This window comes from Balearica regulorum, chromosome 27 (genome assembly GCF_011004875.1).
Source record: "Balearica regulorum gibbericeps isolate bBalReg1 chromosome 27, bBalReg1.pri, whole genome shotgun sequence".
Taxonomy (NCBI): domain Eukaryota; kingdom Metazoa; phylum Chordata; class Aves; order Gruiformes; family Gruidae; genus Balearica; species Balearica regulorum.
The window spans coordinates 1,256,729-1,275,191 of NC_046210.1; the positions used below are offsets into that span (position 1 = coordinate 1,256,729).

General features: G+C 51.0%; 2 protein-coding genes across 4 annotated transcripts in view; both read left to right on the forward strand.

Moving 5' to 3' along the window:
* VDAC3 (voltage dependent anion channel 3) overlaps positions 1–18,463 on the forward strand; it is a 107,797-nt gene that overhangs the window by 47,799 nt on the left and 41,535 nt on the right. The gene's annotated exons all lie outside the window — the stretch shown is intronic.
* ARID5A (AT-rich interaction domain 5A) lies at positions 820–6,597 on the forward strand. Of its 2 annotated transcripts, XM_075736795.1 has the most exons (7): positions 820–958; positions 3,175–3,247; positions 4,053–4,218; positions 4,319–4,371; positions 4,448–4,545; positions 4,636–4,783; positions 5,026–6,597. In XM_075736795.1, exons 2-7 carry the CDS (start codon positions 3,212–3,214, stop codon positions 6,304–6,306), a joined length of 1,782 nt encoding a protein of 593 aa, XP_075592910.1. In that variant the 5' UTR covers positions 820–958; positions 3,175–3,211; the 3' UTR covers positions 6,307–6,597. The 2 variants fall into 2 exon arrangements, with proteins under 2 accessions (XP_075592910.1, XP_075592911.1); XM_075736796.1 differs by lacking the exons at positions 4,448–4,545; positions 4,636–4,783.

Sequence of the window (18,463 nt, forward strand, 5' to 3'; positions counted from 1 at the left end):
GTTTTTGTTTATTTGCCCTTTTTCATCAAATCACGTTATTATTAAGGAGAAGGTGGGTGCATTCCTGGAACGAAATGGTTAATGTCACCCTCTGATTCCTTCACCCCCTTTTCTAGCCCCCGGGGGGGGACACAGGAGCCCGATGCCCCCACCAACCTTCCCCTGCTTCTGCTTTCTCTGGCTGTTGGCCCAAATGAGTCACCGGGGGATTTCTTTCTTTTTTTTTGGGGCTCTTTCACAAGCTGGCCAGCAGCAGGGGGGGGGATTCTTGGGGGAGTGGGGGCAGATGCTATGGGCTTAAGCACCCATGGGTGGTGTCCAGCAACCCCTGGTCTGGCCCCAACCATCCCCCACTTACGGTTTTGGTCCCACGGGATTGTGATGCCCAAGCTGGGGACAAGGGACGGTGTCCTCGGAAAGTGGTACCCAGCGCCTGAGCGATGCCGAGGGCTTGGTTCCCGTTTGCAGGGTGATGCCCGGTACCGGGCACACCGGTGGCTCCGTCCCCGCTTGCAGGGTGATGCCTGGCCACGGGGGACACTGGTGACTCTGTCCCTGCTTGGTCCCTCAGGGCGGGGGGGGACGACGGGACCAGGACCAGAAGCCCATGAGTGTCCCAGCCAGCAGGACCCATCCATGTCCCCAAGCCTCCGGGGGCCAGGTGGCACGGCGGCAGCATTGCCAGCCCCGGGAGGGCTCGGGCTGGAAAGTCCGTCGCAGTCATTCAGCGCGGTGCCGGGCTGCCCCTGGGTGAGAGCCCCAAAAAGCCCGGCCGTTCCGGTAACGAAAGAGTCAATCGCACACGCAAACACACACTCACACACGCACACGCCACTTCCCTGAGTGGGGGATGACTCATCCCCCCAGCCCGTCATCCCCGGTACCGTAACACCAGCAAACCACAGAGCTCTTCCTCCGGCCGCGCTGATGAGCTGCCTGGCCTTCGCCTCCTGAGCCGGTGAGTACCAGGGGGTCCCAGGGAGTGGGGTGGGGGTGGTCCTATCCCCATCCACAGTCCACGTGTCACACCACCTCGCCACCCCACCTCACCCCATCCTGCCACTGCTGAGCTGAGACCGGCCGAACTCGGCACACGCAAGGCCGGGAAACCATCCGGCGGGTGGGAATCCCAAAACCGCGGAAAAAGGGGGACCCACCCCAACCCCACGGGGACACTCTCACCTGTGCCCATCCCCACCTACCCCAAACCCCGTCTCCCACCGCCCTCCCCAGCACCCGGTGGGTCCCTTCGCCTGGTGTTGGGTGATGTAAGGGGGTTATTTTCACTCCCGGCGGCGGCGCGGGCCAGGGAAGGGATGACTTCAACCCATTACTCACCCGCCGTAATGGCTTGGCACCGCTCCCGCGCTATTCCTAGCCGTGACGCTCGGCCCTTCGCTCCAACCTCTGCCACGCTCGGGGCCGACCGGCGACACCGGAACTCCACTAACTGGGAATTTGGGCCTAAACTGTCAAAAAATTGGGGTCACATGGATGAGCCCTGAAGGGGCACTGAGGGGTTGGCAGGTGGTGGAGCGGCGGGTGGGATGAGTTTGGGCAGTCTCAGCCTGCTCCGGCCCGGCTTTCGTGGAGCAATGTTGCGGTTTCTCGACAGCGCCAGGAAAGTGCCGCCCCCGCCGCGAAAGCACCGTTAATTATTAGCGCTTTAAACACATAATTACAGCTCAGCCGTCACCTTCGGCTGCCCAAATTACTGGCACAAAGCTCACCCGCCGCCTGCTTTGGTGCGATACAGCTTGTTCACGCCAGCTTGAGTTGTTTGGCCCCAAATCAGGCGCTTTTTACCCCAAAAGCTCCTGTCACTGTCGTCGTGGTGTGTGTCGTGTCCCCCCCCCGCCCCGGTTTCCTGCATTTTCGTAGCAATACCAGAAAGGGAGGAAATCACGTCAGCGGCTTCACCGCGCTCACAGTGCCGGGAACCAAATCTGAGCCGGTGGAATCACGGCCAGGGTCTGCACGCGCACGGACACACGTGTACTTTGCATGTACCTGCTGCACATGCGTGTGCCCGCACACACAGGCACAGGCACATGTGTGTGCCCAGCAGCACTTGCACGTACACACCCCTACACAAGGATGTGTACCCACACGCGTGTGCTCACCTGTAGTCATGTGTATGCGTGCACACGCGTGTGCCCACCTGCACATGAGGGTGCCCACATGTACGTACTCACCCGCACGAACATGCATGTCGGTAGTCATGTGTGCTCACCTGTACTCAGATGCACATGCATGTTGGCACTTGTATGCCCCCCTAAACACGCCTGCACATGCGTGCCCACCCTGGCACATGTGTGTGCCCTGCACACCCTTCCCCACATACACCCACCTTCCCTGAAATACATGAACCCACAAACACATGCGTGGAGCTACACGCCCACATCTGAACATCCATGTACACGTACACGCGTGCACACACACGCAACCCCGTGAACACGCCTGCGTATGTCTGCATGCTGTTGCATGTGCACGATGTGCACGCCCGCCCCAAGCACCTGATCCCACGCATGCACGCACACGCACGAGTGTCCGCGCCTCCACCCGCTCCCCCGCGCCCTTGCACACGCGTGTGCACACCCGTGCACGACCACACGCAGCTCGCCCGCTGCAGAACTACAACTCCCAGCATGCCCAACGCGGGGGGGACGGACGAGCAGCGCGGTTACCCAATAGGAGGAGGGGGCGTGGATGCACCACCCAATAGGAGGAGGGGGCGTGGCGGCTCCGCCCCGCCGGCAGTCACATGGCGCGGCGGCGGCGGGTGAGCGGGACTGGGATCGGCGCGCGCGTGTGTGTGTGGCGGGGGGGGGGGGGGTTGTGCGGGGTCCCCCCCTCACGCCGTGCCTCAGTTTCCCCAGCCTGGTACCCTTTTCCCTCCCATTTTCAAGGTTTTTCCCCCAAAAAATTGGACGGGGGAGGGAGGGGGCGATTTGGGGTGTCAAGGGGGGGCCCCGGCCCTAAATTTGAAAGGCGGGGGGGGAGCACCCAGGGAGCGGCTTTAGACCACGGCATCGCCCGCCATCCGATTTCGGTGCCTGGTGGGTGACGCCGTGGCCCAAATCATCCCACTTTAATTCTTTTTAGGGGGGAAAGCAACAATTTGGGGTGTCTCACACCCCCCCCACCCCCCCTTTTTTTTGTTTCCTGCTGCAGGACGCCTCCTAAAGTCAAAGACGACGAGTGTCCCCTCATGGAGCCCCAAGACCCCACCGCTGCCAAAACGGCGGTGAGTGCCGCACCCCGGGTTTCTTGTTGGGGGGTGGGGGGGTGCATGGAATCTGAGATGTCTGAGGATGCTGAACCCCCCCCATGTTTTGGGGGGGATGAAGCACTCGGAGTGCAAGCATTGCTTTTGCTGCTTGTGAAAGTGAGGATGAGGAAGAGGAGGGTGAATTTCCCAGCACTGGAGGGGGGAATACCCAAAACCAGGCATTTTGGGGGAGAAAAATGACCCCCCCCCCCCCCCCCACTTTTAATTTTTCTAATTATTTTTTTATCCCAACGCAGGGGGGGGGGTGTGATGTTTTGTCATACCGGATCCCTCCCCCACACCACAGCTTTTTATTTTTAAAAAAAAAAAAAGCCTCGAAATAATTCAGCCGTTAAAATATCACGTCTCTCACAAGCAGTTAAAAGAATAGAAAGAAGAAGAATAAAAAAAAAATAAAAATAAAGTACTTGGGAGTTGAGCAGCTGCTTTGCCCAAAAATAGCAACAAGTTTTATAACTCCGGAAAATGTAGAACAAACAAATGAGAAACATTTTTAGCTGAGAAAGGCAGCGGGGGGGGTGGGGGTGGAGGATGAATTTCTGCCCGTCTGTTTTCCTGGAAGCCGTTCCTCGTGTTCTCGCACGGTTCCAGCGCTTTGACCAACTTGGCCGGAGGCCCAGGCTGTCAGCTAACAAACCGAGAGCTCGTTAAACGCCTTCGGGTTGGAATCATCCTCATCACTGGGTTGGTGGGGGGGGGTGGGTGCTTCTGTTCTGCCTCAGTTTCCCCTTAGGCTCCTTCTCACCCCTGTGTCCTGCAGGAGACTCTGGTCCCAGAGGACGGCTCCGACCTGGAGAAGCCAGTGGAAGAAGCAACAACCAGTGGTGAGAAAGAGGAGGAGGAAGCTTTCCTTGTCAGCCTCTACAAGTTCATGAAGGACCGACACACGCCCATCGAGAGGATCCCCCACCTTGGCTTCAAGCAGAGTATGTCCCCCATTGTGGCTGGGGCGGGGGGGGGCAGAATTTGCCAGCAGCTGCGGTGCATGCCATGTCCCCCTGACCCGCAGTGTCTCTTTATTTCCAGTTAATCTCTGGAAGATCTACAAAGCTGTGGAGAAGTTGGGAGCCTACGAGCTGGTAAGCGATGTCCCCTGAGTGCCAGGATGTCCCCCAGGTGCCAGGGTGGGGGGCTAACCCATCCCTCCCACCACAGGTGACGGGGCGACGGCTCTGGAAGAACGTCTATGATGAGCTGGGGGGCAGCCCTGGCAGCACCAGCGCTGCCACCTGCACCCGGCGGCACTATGAGAGGTAGGGGATGAGCCAGGGGGGTGCCGCTCTGTGCCTCAGTTTCCTCTCCCAGCACCAGTTCTCACTGCCACCCCCCCACCCCCCCCGCAGGCTGGTCCTCCCGTACGTGCGGCATCTCAAGGGGGAGGATGACAAGCCTCTGCCCCCCAGCAAGCCCCGCAAGCAGTACAAGGTCTCCAAGGGCACCGAGACGGGCGAGAAGAGCAAGAGGGCCAGGAAGGAGAAGGGCCGGGACCAGGTGCGCGGCCCCTCCCCAGAGCCCAGCTAGCACAGCTCCGGTTTGGGAGCAGCCCCAGAACCGCAGTGCCAGCCCCCCATGTCTGTCCCTCCCTGGGGGGGAACCCATGGAGGTGGCTGGAGAAGAGGCAGGAGGGATGTGGTGGTGGGGGAAGAAGAGAGCAAAGGGCAGCCAAAGGTGGGGAGGGGGCCAGGGGGAGTGGGGACCCCAGCACCCACACCCCCAATCCCCTTTTGTTGCAGATGCCTCCGGACAAGGTGAAGCTGGAGGTGGCAGCCAGCATGGAGGACGCCAGGGATGCCCCAGAGGGGGGCCGGGTGGCTGAGGGATGCTCCAGCCCAGCGGTCCCAAGCCCGAGCCCCTCGGGGGGGTGTCCCAGCCTCTGCAGGCCCCACACTGAAACCTATAAGCGCCTTTTCTCCAGCTTCTACTCCAAAGGCAACCACCCCATCATGTCTCCGCTGGCCAAAAAGAAGCTGCTGGCCCAGGTGAGCAAGGCAGAGTCCTTGAACTGCCACAGACGCCACGGCTCTGAGGGCTGGCAGTCAGCAAGCAACACTGGCCCAGGCCATGAGCCCCCCCGGCCAGCCGCTGGCCACAAGGAAAGGAGCCCAGAGCTGTTGGGAGCTCAGGATACAGCTCCGAGTGTCGGGAGTGAGGTGGAACCCATCCCCAGCGCATCCCCCAGCAGGAGAGACAGCCAGCCCTGCCCACAGGCCAAGGAGGGGAGTCCAGCACCCACTGTCTTCACCGGCTGCTTCCACGCCTACCGCAGCGAGGTGCTGAAGCCTGTCAGCTGCCATCCCCTCTGGGGGTATTTCTCCAACTTGAAGGATTTTTTTGAGCCGCCTTCTACCTTCCCATCACGATCTGAGGAACCGGAACAGCCCCAAGACCTGCGGAGCAAAGCGAGGCAGTCATGGAGTGGGGAGAGCCAACGAGGGGCTGCCTGTGCTGCTGTCAAAGCCTGCTGGGTGCCCCCCAGGGCTGGCTTCGCCTCCGCTGAGCCAAGGGGCAAGCGCGGCCAGGAGGAGGCGGCAGCGGCTTTTGGCCCCTCTGCAAAATTACGCGCCATCTCCCCCTTCATCAAGGAGGCTGACAGCAGGGACACAGGTGCTGGCTCACCCAGGGGCCAGCAAGGGCTGGCCAAACCCAAGGCGGTGGTGGCCAGCCCTGGCTACGCTACAACACTGCCACAAGCCCCGGACATTTACAAGGGAGCAATGCTGCATTTGCCAGCAAGTTTCGGGAACCCACTGGAACACCTCAAAGCCCAGGGGGTGCCAGTGGTGCCATCCCTCTCTGTCAACCCCTTCATTGTCCCCGCTTTCCCCAGCCCTTTGGTGGCTGCCTCCACGCAGCCCTCCGACCTGTGCCGGCCGCTGGCGACTGGCCCTGGGCACTACCCGGCATCCTATGAGAGCTCGCTGCGGCACCGGGTCTACCCGGCAGCGACATGGCACAGCCAACCCACCTATGCCTCCCCACACGTGCCGGCCTTTCACCGCCATGCCAAGCTGTAGCATTCCTATCCCACTCTGGATCAGCCTTGTTCCCTGTGGAGAAGGGAGCAGGACAGGATGCCACAGCAGCCGAGCCAGGAAGCGAGGCACGTGCCGGAGCCAATCACTGCTTCAGAGCCTGCAGCAAAGGGGACTAAAGAGGCAATCCAGACCATGTCATTTTTACTCTTGATCTTAGAGCTGTTTGTATCCAACTGACATCGTTATGCCGGTGACTTAACTACCAATATCCCAAGGTTATATATATATATAATATATTATACATACACACATTAAAAAGAGGGAGCAAAATGAGTTGTGGAGGTTTCTATTTTGCTAGAGATGCTGTGTCCCAGTGTCCCAGCATGGTTTCACATGATGCAGCAAGGAGGCTGAGCCAGGTGATGGTTATTTCTATCCCACCACGCCCAGGATGCTCTCCCCTACACTAACTTCAAATGCCTCCACTCCCCCCCCCGCCCAACTTCCTACCTTGTCCCCTCCTCCCTGACTCTCCCTGGCCCCAGTCCCTCAACTGAGCTTTCAGAGGGCCAGGGATCTGAAACCATCCTCAACAAATACGCACCTACCACACCAGCTAACTGGGATGGTCCTGCAGTCGCCTAGTTCTGCTTCGTCATCTGTGTAAAATAACCCCATAAAGGAGTAGTGCCAGCAGTAAGCCATCACACCAGTCAACACCAACCTCTCCCACTCCTCCTCAGAAGGGCCATGGCATTCTGCTTGCCTGTGCCTTCTGGAGATGGACACTGTAGCTATCATTGCTTGTGGTACCTAAGATGCCAAGAGACACAAAATTACTGTTACTCTGAGAAGTCACCAGTCCCATTCTCCTCCTTGCTACCACTGCAGCTCGCCTCAAATCCTCATCTAATTCCAAAAGTGACCGGCGTGGCACCTGCAAAACCAAAGAGAAACGCTTAACCAAGCTGCCGTGATTTCCTGCTCTGGGATGCCAGCCCTGGCTCACATTCTTGGACCGCTTACTGGGATATGGCTTTGTCCCTCCGAGGCTGCTTACAGCACGTGAAAGCCACCAAAGCAAAAGCCACACACTGAAGTGCTGCCCAAAACTGTAGCCTGCCTGCACCAATTCCCATCTTCTGTTTCTTTACCTCAGCTGCTCCTCGCCACCTCTGCCATTTACAGGTTGCTGCACTGAGGCTTGGGTGACAAGTGACACAAACTACCTCCCTACCTACAAAGCCCCTTAGGGAATTACAGAGGTGGTCAGCCAATAGAAAAAGTGCAATGCTTGCGACATGGTGACTCAAAGATCAGAAATGGGCACCTTACGACTACAGAAACTGGTGCTAAAAACACAATAGATAAGCAAGAACAAGAAAACCTAACTGCCATGACCAGCACTAGAGCAAACCTCATCACACACTTAAGGAAAAAGTCAAAACTGGAAAATAATAAAGCTTGTGTGTTGGGATCACAATAAAAGACAGATCCCTAGCTGGAGATTTTTTTTTTTTTTTTTTTTTTTTACAAGCACATATATACACATCCTCCTCTCCAAGAAATGCCAGCAAATACAGTCACTCGACCCTGCGCTGGAGACAATCACCTAGTCCATGTCTCTAAGTAACTGTGAAATCCAGATGGCCAGTGAAGGGATGGATGCAAAAATTAAGTCAGGAAATGAAGAAAGTAAAAGGCGCAGAGAGTTCAGGAGGGTATATTTTGATGTACTCCTTGCTTTACAAGATGAGACTCTTCTGACATTGAGCCCCGTGTATTCTGATGCAGAGGAACGGGGATGGTTTATGCTGCATCTCTCAGGACCGTCGTACCTTCTGTCATCTGCAGGAAGACTAAAACAGAACAGACCTCACCGAGATGCAAATCCAACTGCAAAGCTGACCTGAGAAAGGCTGATGAACCCTCCTCCCGTTCCCAACCATCCCCCAGTCCCAAAACTTTAGAAACCCCTTCTCTTCTCCTGAACTCTCAGGGAAGCAACCCCACTCCTCCTGATGGCCCCTTTCCTGTATTTGTACCCCTCAAACCCCGTGTCAGCTGCTCTTCTGAGCCGTGCTCTGCGTTCTGCAGGCAGCTTCTCTCTTCCAATTTCCTGCAAAGTCTGGGCTCTGCTACAGGCCCACAAAATAAGTGAAGTCCTGATGCTTATAATCCATGAGGGGCCTGTCGCAAGCTGGGGAGGTTCTAGGACCAACGTGGTACTCCATCAGCAACCAGGAAAGGCAATGAGCTGTCCTGTACCCTGAAAGATGCTATACCTTATGTCCTTGCTGCTTTCCTAAGAAATACTAAAACTCCATCAACAGATGCATATAAGGTGTTCACCCTAAACCCTGCTAGATGATCTCACTATCAGTCCTATCAAAAGAGATGACATCAGAAACTTACACCATAAACAGCAAAACTGGTGAAAAAACCCTGAGGTTCCATCTCCAATAAAGCCAGGAATTGAAGTAAAATATAATGAACCTAGAATAAAAAAAAATTACATACTATTGAATCATCTTGCAAGCTCCTGAACACTCAACACAAAGTTATTAACTTGGAAAAACCCCTAAAGCTGCATACAAGTGTGTTTTCTTTGCTATATCCTGCTTAACCTCAACTATTCCTGAAGCTCTTACCTCAGATACCTCTGCTTCCCTAAACATCAAAACCAACAGCTGAACCAACTCAAAAGCTGCCACTGACTGAAGGCACAGCAGAGCACCAACACCAGAGAAGCCCAGGAGCAGAATGAGCTCCCTGGCCCAGAGCTGTGGCTCATAGACCCCGGGCCCTGCCCACCATCCTGCCCACCATCCTGCCCACCATCCTCTGGGCAAGGGGTGGGGCCGACCACCACGAGGCTTGAAGGCGACCGGAGGAGGTACCGTGCGTTTTCTGATCTGCCTGGAGTTTGTGCTCTGCAAAGTGCTGAATGGAGAAAGCGATCCTTACTGGAAATGATGATACCTGCTCTTTTACCTCAGCTACATCTATTGCATCAGCAACAGGTGGGTAATTAAACTTAATTTTTCTGGGGCGTAGAGAGGAAAAGATAAATGTCATCCTAAATTATGTAGGAAAGCAGTTTGTTAAATGCAATAGCAATATTGAAAATTATGTGCTTTAATTTACTGTAAAAAACCCAAAAATGCTATAGTTATGCATCATTTCTAGGGAGATGATGTGTGCATGTGGGTTAGAGAGGTCCCAAAGGACTGGTGAGACTGAAGAAGTCTCAGGGCCGTGATGAGCTCAAAAGGGAGTTGAACAAAGCGGAGATGTCCTTGGGGGACCGAATGGAAATGTGTGGAACGGATGAGAGGATTGGGGTAACAGGTGCAGGCTCAGGAGGGGTTCTGAGGGGAAAAGAGGGGTGCAAATTGCCTTCCCAAGCTAAAACAGGGCTCCGGGGTGTAGGGGATGTCTCGCAAGAGCTCGGCAAAGGGAGCGAAAGAGTCCTGAAGGGGCCCGACAGATCAAAAAAGCCTCAGAACTCTGAAGGGGACTTTGACAAAGTACAGATGTTATCGGGGAGCCGGGAGCTGAATGAAGACATCCTAAACTGCAAAGAGTAACGCAGGAGCGCTCTGAAGGGCACAAAAAACCCCAAAGTTGACTGTCCCTCCCACCATTGACCAGCATCCAGCCTCCAAACTGAAAATGTCCAGCCCCTGCTCCCAGGTGAAAGGGGCCAGACCTGAAAGCGGTGCCTGGACTGAAACCTTCCTCAGCGGCCCTGTCCTGGTTTCAGCTGAGAGGGTTAATTTTCTTCATAGTAGCTAGTATAGAGCAATGTTTTGGATTTGTGCTGGAAACAGCGTTAATAATATAGAGATGTTTTTGTTCTATGGTCCTATTGTTGAGCAGTGCTTACACAGAGCCAAGGCCTTTTCTGCTTCTCGCACTGCCCTGCCAGCGGGATGGCTGGGGGTGCACAAGTTGGGAGGGGACACAGACAGGACAGCTTGACCCAAACTGACCAAAGGGATATTCCGTACCATATGACGTCATGCTCAGTGTATAAGGAGCTTGAGGAAGAGGGGGGGCAGCGGCGTTCGGAGCAATGGCGTTTGTTTTCCCAAGTAACCGTTATGTGTGACAGAGCCCTGCTTTCCTGGAGATGGCTGAACACCTGCCTGCCCATGGGAAGTGGTGAATGAATTCCTTGTTTTACTTTGCTTGTGCGCGCGGCTTTTGCTTTACCTATTAAACTGTCTTTATCTCAGCCCATGAGTTTTCTCACTTTGACTCTTCCAATTCTCTCCCCCAGCCCGATGGGGGGGGTGTGAGCGAGCGGCTGCGTGGTGCTCAGCGGCCGGCTGGAATAAAACCGTGACAGGCCTTCGCACAGCCCCACTGACACTGGGGCTGCGGACTCGCCTAGCTGCGGAAGGGGTCCAAGCATTGCCTTACAATCCTTCTTCTCTTCAACCGGTGTCCCAGCCTCCAGACTGTAAACGTCCAGCCCCTGATCGCAGGGGAAAAGTGCCAGCCCCAAAAGGGGTGCCTGGCCTGAAACCTCCCTCAGCGGTTCAGTGTGGGGTTTGGGTTAAGCTACAGGTTAGAGTCAGGGTCGTTGGGGTCTGGGGTTTGGGTTACTGTTCAGTGTAGGGTTAGGATTAGGGTCACGGTTAGGGTCATAAGGGTCATTAAGGTTAGGTTTAGGGGTTAGGGTTAGAGGTTAGAAGTTAGGGTTAGGTTAGGATTAGGGTTAGAGGTTTGGGTTAGGGTTAGGGATACGGATTTGAGTTATGGTAAGGGTTATGGTTAGGGTCAGTGTTTAGGGTTACAGTTAGGGTTAGGAGTTAGGGTTTGGATTAGGGGTGGGGTAACTTTTAGGGTTAGGTTTATGTTAGCTTGAGGGTTAGGGTAAGAGTTAGGGTTGGGGTGATAGGGGTTAAGTCTAGGGTTAGGGGTTAGTGTTAGGTTTAGGGTTATGGTTAGGGGTTAGTGTTAGGTTAGGGTTAGGATTAGGGTTAGGGGTTAAGTTTAGGGGTATGGGTTAGGATTAAGTTAGGGTTAGGATTAGGGGTTTGGGTTAGGGTTATGGTTAGGATTAGGGTTAGGTTAGTGGTTAGGGATAGGGGTTAGGGTTATGGTAAGGGTTAGGGTTAGGGTCAGTGTTTAGGCTTACTGTTAGGGTCAGGGTTTACTTAGTGTTAGGAATTAGGGTTACGGGTTATGGTTAGGGTTAGGGGTTATGGTTAGGGTTAGGGTCAGGGGTTGGGGTTAGGGTTAGGGTTCGGTTTTAGTGTTACAGGTTAGGGTCAGCATTAATGTTAGCAGTTAGTGTTAGGGGTTAGGGTTAGTGTTAGTTTAGGGTTAGGGGTTAGGGTTGGCCTTAGGGTTAGTCTTAGGGTTGGGATGGGGTTAAGATAAGGGTTAGGGTTAGTGGTTAGAAGTCAGGGTTAGTGTTAGGGTTAGGTTAGGATTAGGGTTAAGAGATTTGAGATTTGGGTTAGGGTCAGAGTTAGGTTAGGTTTAGGGTTAAGGATAGGGGTTAGGGTTAGCATTAATGTTATAGGTTAGGGTTATGGTAAGAGTTATGGTTAGGGTCAGTGTTTAGGATTACAGTTAGGGTTAGAATCAGGGTCTAGTTAGGGTTAGGGGTTATGGGTAGGGTTAGGGTAAGGTTTAGGGTTAGGTTTGTGTTAGGTTTAGGGTAAGAGTAAGGGGTAGGGTTAGGTTTAGTGATAGGGATTAGGGGTTAGGTGGTAGGGTTAGTGGTAGGGTTAGGTTAAGGGTTAGGGGTTAGGGTTTGGGTTATGGTTAGGTTTTGGATTAGGGTTAGGTTTAGGGTTACGGGTTAGGGTTAGGGGTTAAGGTTAGGCTTAGGTTTAGGGTTAAGGTTAGGTATAGGGTAGGGTTAGGGTTAGCATTAATGTAAGGGGTTAGGGTTCGGGTTCATGGTTAGGGTTAGGTGTTAGGGTTACTGTTAGGGTTTAAGGTAACGTTTAGTGTTAGGGTTAGGGTTATGTTTAGGGGTTAGGGTTGGGGTTAGGGTTAGGGTTTAATTTTAGGCTTAGGGTTAGGGGTTCTGGTTAGGGGCTAGTGTTAGGGTCAGTTTTAGGGTTTAGGTTTAGGCTTATTGTTAGGGTTAAAGTTAGGTTAAAGTTAGGGTTAGGGGCTAGGTTTATGCTTTGGGGTTAGCCTTATGGTTTAGGGTTAGGTTAGCAGTTAGGGTTAGGGGTTAGGGTTAGGGGTTTTGTTTAGGGCTAGATTTAGGGTTAGATTTTAGGGTTAGTGTATAGGTTTAGTGTTTAGGGTTAGGGTGAGTGCTAGGGATTAGGGTTTGGGTTAATGGTTAGGGTTGGGGTTAGGCTTAGTGTTAGGGACTGGGGTAAGGGTTAGTGTTAGGGTTATGTTTATGTTTAGGGTTTAGGGTTGAGGTTAGGTTTGGGGTTAGGGTTAGGTGTTATGGATAGGGCGAGGATTAGGTTAGGGTAATGATTAGGGTTAGGGTTTATGGTTAGGGGTAGGGGTAAGTTTAGGTTTATGATAGGGTTTAGTGTTAGGGATAGGTGTTAGGTTTTAGGATTTGGGTTAGGGGATAGTGTTATGGTTAAGGTTAGAGTTAGGGTAGGGTTAGGGTTAGTATTAATGTTAGGGGTTAGGGTTAAGGGTTAGTGTTAGGTTTAGGGTTATGGGTTAGGATAAGGTTTGAGGTTGAGATTAGTGTTAAATTTGGGGTTAGGGTTTCGATTAGGGGATAGGGTTAGGGTTAGGTTTAGGGTTAGGATTAGGGTACGCTTAGGGTTAGGTTTAGCATTAATGTTATAGGTTAGGGTAGGTTTAAGATTAGGGTTAGGGTTAGGGGTTATGGTTAGTGATAAAGATTTGGGATTGGGATTAGGGTTAGGGTTTAGGTTAGGGTTATGGTTGGGTTAGTGTTAGGGTTTAGGGTTAGGTGTTAGGGTTAGGGGTTAGGGTTATGGTTAGGGTTTGGGGTAGGTTTAGGGTTATGGTTAGGAGTCAGGGTTTAGGCCTAGGGTTAGGGCTATGTTTAGGTGTTAGGGTTAGGGTTAGTGTTAGTTTAGGGTTAGGGTTAGTTTTAGGGGTTGAGGTTTGGGTTATTGTTAGGGTTCGGGTTACTGTTAGGGTTATGGTAAGGTTAGGGTTAGGGGTTAGGTTTTGGTGTTAGGGTTAGTGTTTAGGGTAAGAGGTGTTAGGGTTAGGTTTATTATTAGGATTAGGGGTTAGGTTTAGGAGTTAGTTTTAGGGATAGGGTTAGGGGTTAAGGTTCAGGGTATGCTTATGGTTTGGGTTAGGGTTATGTTTAGTTTAGGGCTAGGGATGGGAGTTAAGGGCAGGGTTAGGGGTTAGGGTTAGTGTCATTACAGTTAGGGTTAGTGTTAGGGTTAGAGTTTAGAATTAGGGTTAGGGATAGGGTTAGGTTTAGGGTTGGATTTAGTGTTGGGGTTCGGGTTAAGGGTTAGAGTTAGAGTTAGGAGTTAGCATTATGGTTAGGGGTTAGGATAAGGGTTAGGGTTAGGTTTGGATTTAGTGTAGGGTTAGGAGTTAGGGTTAGGATTAGGGTTTGCATTAGGGGTTAGAGTTAGCATTATGTTTAGGGTAAGGGCTGGGGTTTGGTTAGGGTTAGGGATTAGCATTAGGGTTAGGGTTTGGGTTTAGGGTTTAGGTTAGAGTTAGGGTTAGGGTTGGGTTTTGGGTTAGGGGTTAGGATTAGTGTCATTAGGGTTAGGGTTATGGATAGGGCTTAGGCTTAGGGTTAGGGTTAGGTGTTAGGCTTAGGGTTATAATTAGGGTTAGGGTAAGGGTTGGGGTTTATGGTCAAGGTTAGGTTAATGTTAGGGTTAAGTTAGGATTAGGTTTAGGGTTAGGGGTTAGGTTTAATTTTGGGGTTAGGTTTTGAGTTAGGATTACATTTAGTTTAGGTTTAGGCTTAGGGTTTGTGGTTTTCGTTATGGTTATGGTTATAGTTAGGTTTAGCTTTAGGGTTGGGGTTTGGGTTAGGGGTTATGGTTAGGGTCAGGCTTAGGGGTTAGAGTTAGGGGTATTTTAGGATTATTGTTAGGGTTAGGGTTAGGCGTTAGGTTTGCAATAAGGGTTAGAATTAGGGCTAGGGATTAGTGTTGAGGTTAGGGTTAGGTTTAGAGTTAAGTTTACTGCTAGGGTTAGTGTTAAGGTTAGTGGTTAGGTTTAGGGTTTTGGTTTAGTTTAGGCTTAGTTTAAGGGTTTGGGTTACGTTTAGATTTAGGTTAGGGTTAGGATTAGAGTTATTATTAGGTTAGGGTCATTAGGGTTAGGGTAAGGTGTTAGGGTTAATGTTAGTGATTAGTTTTAGCATTTAGGGATAGGAGTTAGGTTTAATTTAGGATTGAGGTTAGGGTTAGGGTCAGGTTTAGTATAGTGTTAGGATTAGGGTTACAGTTAAGTTTAGGGTTAGGTTTAGGGTAAGTATTAGGTTAGAATAAGTGTTAGGTTTAGGTTAGGATTTGGGTAAGGGTTAGGATTTGATTAGGGTTAGGTTTAGGGTTAGGGGTTAGGGTTATACTTGGCATAGGTTTAGGGTTAGGATTGGGTTAGGGGTTAGGTTTAGGGGTTAGGTTTGGGGTTAGGGTTAGATTAAATTTAGGATTAGGGTTAGGATTAGGTTTAGGTTTAGGGTTAGGGTAAGGCTAAGGGTTAGGTTTAGCATTAGGGTTAGAGCTAGGGTTAGGTTAGAATTAGGGTTCGGAGTATTGTTAGTGTTAGCTTAGGGTTGGGGTAAGGCTTAGGGCTAGGTTTGGTTTAGGTATAGGGTTAGGGTTGGTGGTAGAGGTTAGGGTGGGGGTAGAGTTAGGATTAGGTCTAGGTTTAGGATCAGGGTCAGGATTAGGGGTTAGGGTTAGTGTTTAGGTCATGGTTAGAGTTAGGATCATGGTTAGGGTTAGTTGTAGGTTTAGGGGTTAACATTAGGATTAGGGTTAGAGGTAGCTTGGGGTTAAGGTTAGGGTTACAGGAAGGGGTTAGTGTTAGCATTAGGATAAGGGTAAGGGTTAGGGTTAGTTTCAGGATTAGAATTAGGGTTAGGGGTATGGTTATGGTTAGGGATTAGGGTTAGCGTTAGGGTTAAGGTTAGGTATAGTGTTAGGGGGTTTGGTTGGGATTGGATTAGGATTAGGGTTTGGTTTAAGGTTAGGTTTAGGATTATGATTAGGCTAAGGGTTAGGTTTAGGTGTTAGGGTTAGGTTCGAGACAGGGTTTAGGGTTAGTGTTAGGTTTTGGTTTAGATTAGTGTTAGGGTTAGTTTTAGTTTTATGGTTAGATTTAGGAGTTTGGTTTAGGGTTAGGGTTAATTTAGGATTAAGGTTAGGGTGAGGTTTAGGGGTTAGGTTTAATGTTAGGGTTAGGATTAGCGCTAGAGTTAGGGTTAGGTTGGGGCTAGATTTAGGGTTTGGGTTAGGGTTAGGGCTAAATTTAGATTAGGGTTAGGGTGAGGTTTAGTATTAGCATTAGGGTTAGGTTAGGATTTGGTTAGAGTTAGCGTTAGGGTTAGGGATTAGGGTTAGGGTTACGATTAGGGTTAGGGATAGACTTACATAAGGGTAAGGGTTAGGTTTAGGTTTAGGCTTAGAGTTAGAATTAGGGTTAGAGGTACAGTAAGATTTCAAGTTAGGGATTAGGGTTAGGGATAGGCTTGGTTTAGGTGTTAGGTTTAGGCATTAGGGTTCGAGTTAGGGCTAGATTAAGGTTAGTGTTAGGGTGAGGGGTTAGGGTTAGTGTTAGTTTAAATTTAGGGTTAGGATTAGGGTTAAGGCTAGGTTTAGGGTTAGGGTTAGGATAAGGATTAAGTTTAGAATTAGGGTTAGGGGTAGGGTTAGTGTTAGGGGTTAGGCTTAGGTTTAGGTTAGGTTTAGGGATAGGTTAAGGGTTAGGGTTAGTCGTAGAAGTTAAGGTTAGGGGTAGGGTTAGAGTAATGTTTAGGTTTAGCTTTAGTTTAGCGTTAGTGTTAAGATTAGGTTAGGTTTACTGTCAGGTTTACATTTAGCGTAAAATTTAGTGTAAAGTGATAGGATTAGGGGAAGTGTTAGATTAGGGTTAGGGTTATGGTTAAGGTTAGGGATATGGTTAGGGTTAGGTTAGGGATAGCGTTAGGATTAAGGCTAGGGTTACGCAAGGGTAAGGGTTAGGGTTAGGGCTAGGGTAGGATTAGGTTTAGGGTTCGTATTAGGATTAGAGGTACAGTTAGGATTTAGGGTTAATCTTAAGGTTAGGATTTGGTAAAGGGTTAAGTTTAGAGTTAGGGTTAGGGTTAGGGTTTGGTTTAGATTAGTCTTAGGGTTAGGGTTATGGGTAGGTTTAGGAGTTAGATTTAGGGTCCTGGGGAGCTACTGGTCTTGGGCCAGCCTCCAAGACAGACAAAATAGCCTTGGCTTAGCAACCTCAGAGGAGTCTGGGGCTGCTACCTGACAATTCAGCCATCTGCAGAGGAGCCCAAAACACTGCAGCAGACTCCTGGAAGAGGTCCCGGGGAGATAGAGGGACCTGGACCTGCCTCCAGTATGGACAAAATGCTGACAGTAGACACAGCAGCAGGAGCTGCCGAAGCCAGGGGCCATGCTCCTGGCCTATCAGCTCCTCAGGACACCAGTGACATGACAGAGCAAGACAATCCTGGAGGTGCCTGGGAGGCAGACCTGGGGACCTACCTGGCAGTGCCCCTCAGTCCTACATGGAGAAAACTTTTCACATAACTACTGAGGAGGAGTCGGCGGCTGCTACCCAGGAAATTCAGCCACCTCCAGGGAAGGCCAAAGCCCTCCAAAGCTGCCTGAAAGGACTACCAGGAAGGTATGGAATATGGACCTGTCTCCAACACTCATCAAACTCCTTGGGTGGATTCCTTGGAGGACTCTGGGTCTCCTACTGGCAAAATTCCACACTCTAAAGGAGATGCCATCCCATGTAAGAGCTGCCTGAGTGGACTCCGAAGGAGCTGCTGGGCTTGGACCTGCCTCCAACACCGACAAAACACCTTGGCTAGCAACCTTAGAGGAGTCTGGGGCTGCTACCTGACAACTGAGCTATCTCCAGAGAAGCCCAAAACACTCCAGCAGATTCCTGGAATAGATTAGGTTTAGGATTATTGTTAGGGTTAGGTTTATGTTTAGGATTTGGGTTTAGCATTAGGGTTAGTGTTAGCATCATTTGGGTTGGGATTAGGGCTAAGGATACAGTTAGAGATAAGTGTTAGTGTCAGGGTTTGGGGTAGGTGTTAGGGCTTAGGGTTAGGGTTAGGGTAAGGAGTTAGGGAAAGTGTTATGCTTAGGGGTTAGGGTTAGAGTTGGGTTTAGGGTTAGGGTTGAGGGTTAGGGTTAGGCTTAGGCTTAGGGTTAGGACTAGAGTTAGGGTCAGGGTTAGGGGGTTTGGGTTAGGGTTAGGCGTAGGGTTAGGGCTAGGGTCAGGGTTAGGGGCTTAGGGTTAGGGTAAGGGTTAGGATTAGGGTTTGGTGTTAGTGTTAGGTTTAGGGGTTTAGGGTTAGGGGTTAGGGTTAGGGGTTTGGGTTAGGGTTATGTGTTACTGTTAGGATTATGTTTAGGGTGAGGTTTAGGTTTAGGGTTAGAGTTAGGGGTTAGGATTAGGGTTAGTGTTAGAGTTGGGGTTAGGGGTTAGGTTTTAGGTTTAGTGTTAGGGTTAGGGTTTAGAGTTGAAGGTTTGGGTTACCTTTAAGGTTAGGGTTAGGGGGTTAGGATTAGGGTTACGGTTATGGTTTAGGGTTAGGGGTTTAGGGGTAGGGTTGGGGTTAGGGGTTATAGGTTAAGGGTTAGGTTTAAGGCAAAGTACAATGCTGCTATGCTCCATGTACAGTCCCTACCCAACTGGACAATAGGTTCGGGAATATTAATCTTATGAAGTAAGTCGTTATGGACAGGTGCATCCACAGCAAGGACACTGCGCATGCCCGCAAGAAGAGGGTCATCCAGCGAACATGGGTGTGCGACCACTGATGACCACCAAAGACCCCTGAGGACCACCAACTCAAATCACTGAGCATGCGTGACAGGGAGGAGAAGATAGAAATGGATTCTAAGAAATGATTATCATAGGACTGCCTGTTTGTGGAAAAATAATGAATATGTATATTTTGATTCTATATAACCTGTGTGTTGGTAATCCCTGTATGCACGTTTGGTGGAGCTATTTCCCCCGTGCATCCAGCGCTGCAAGAAAGCAAACC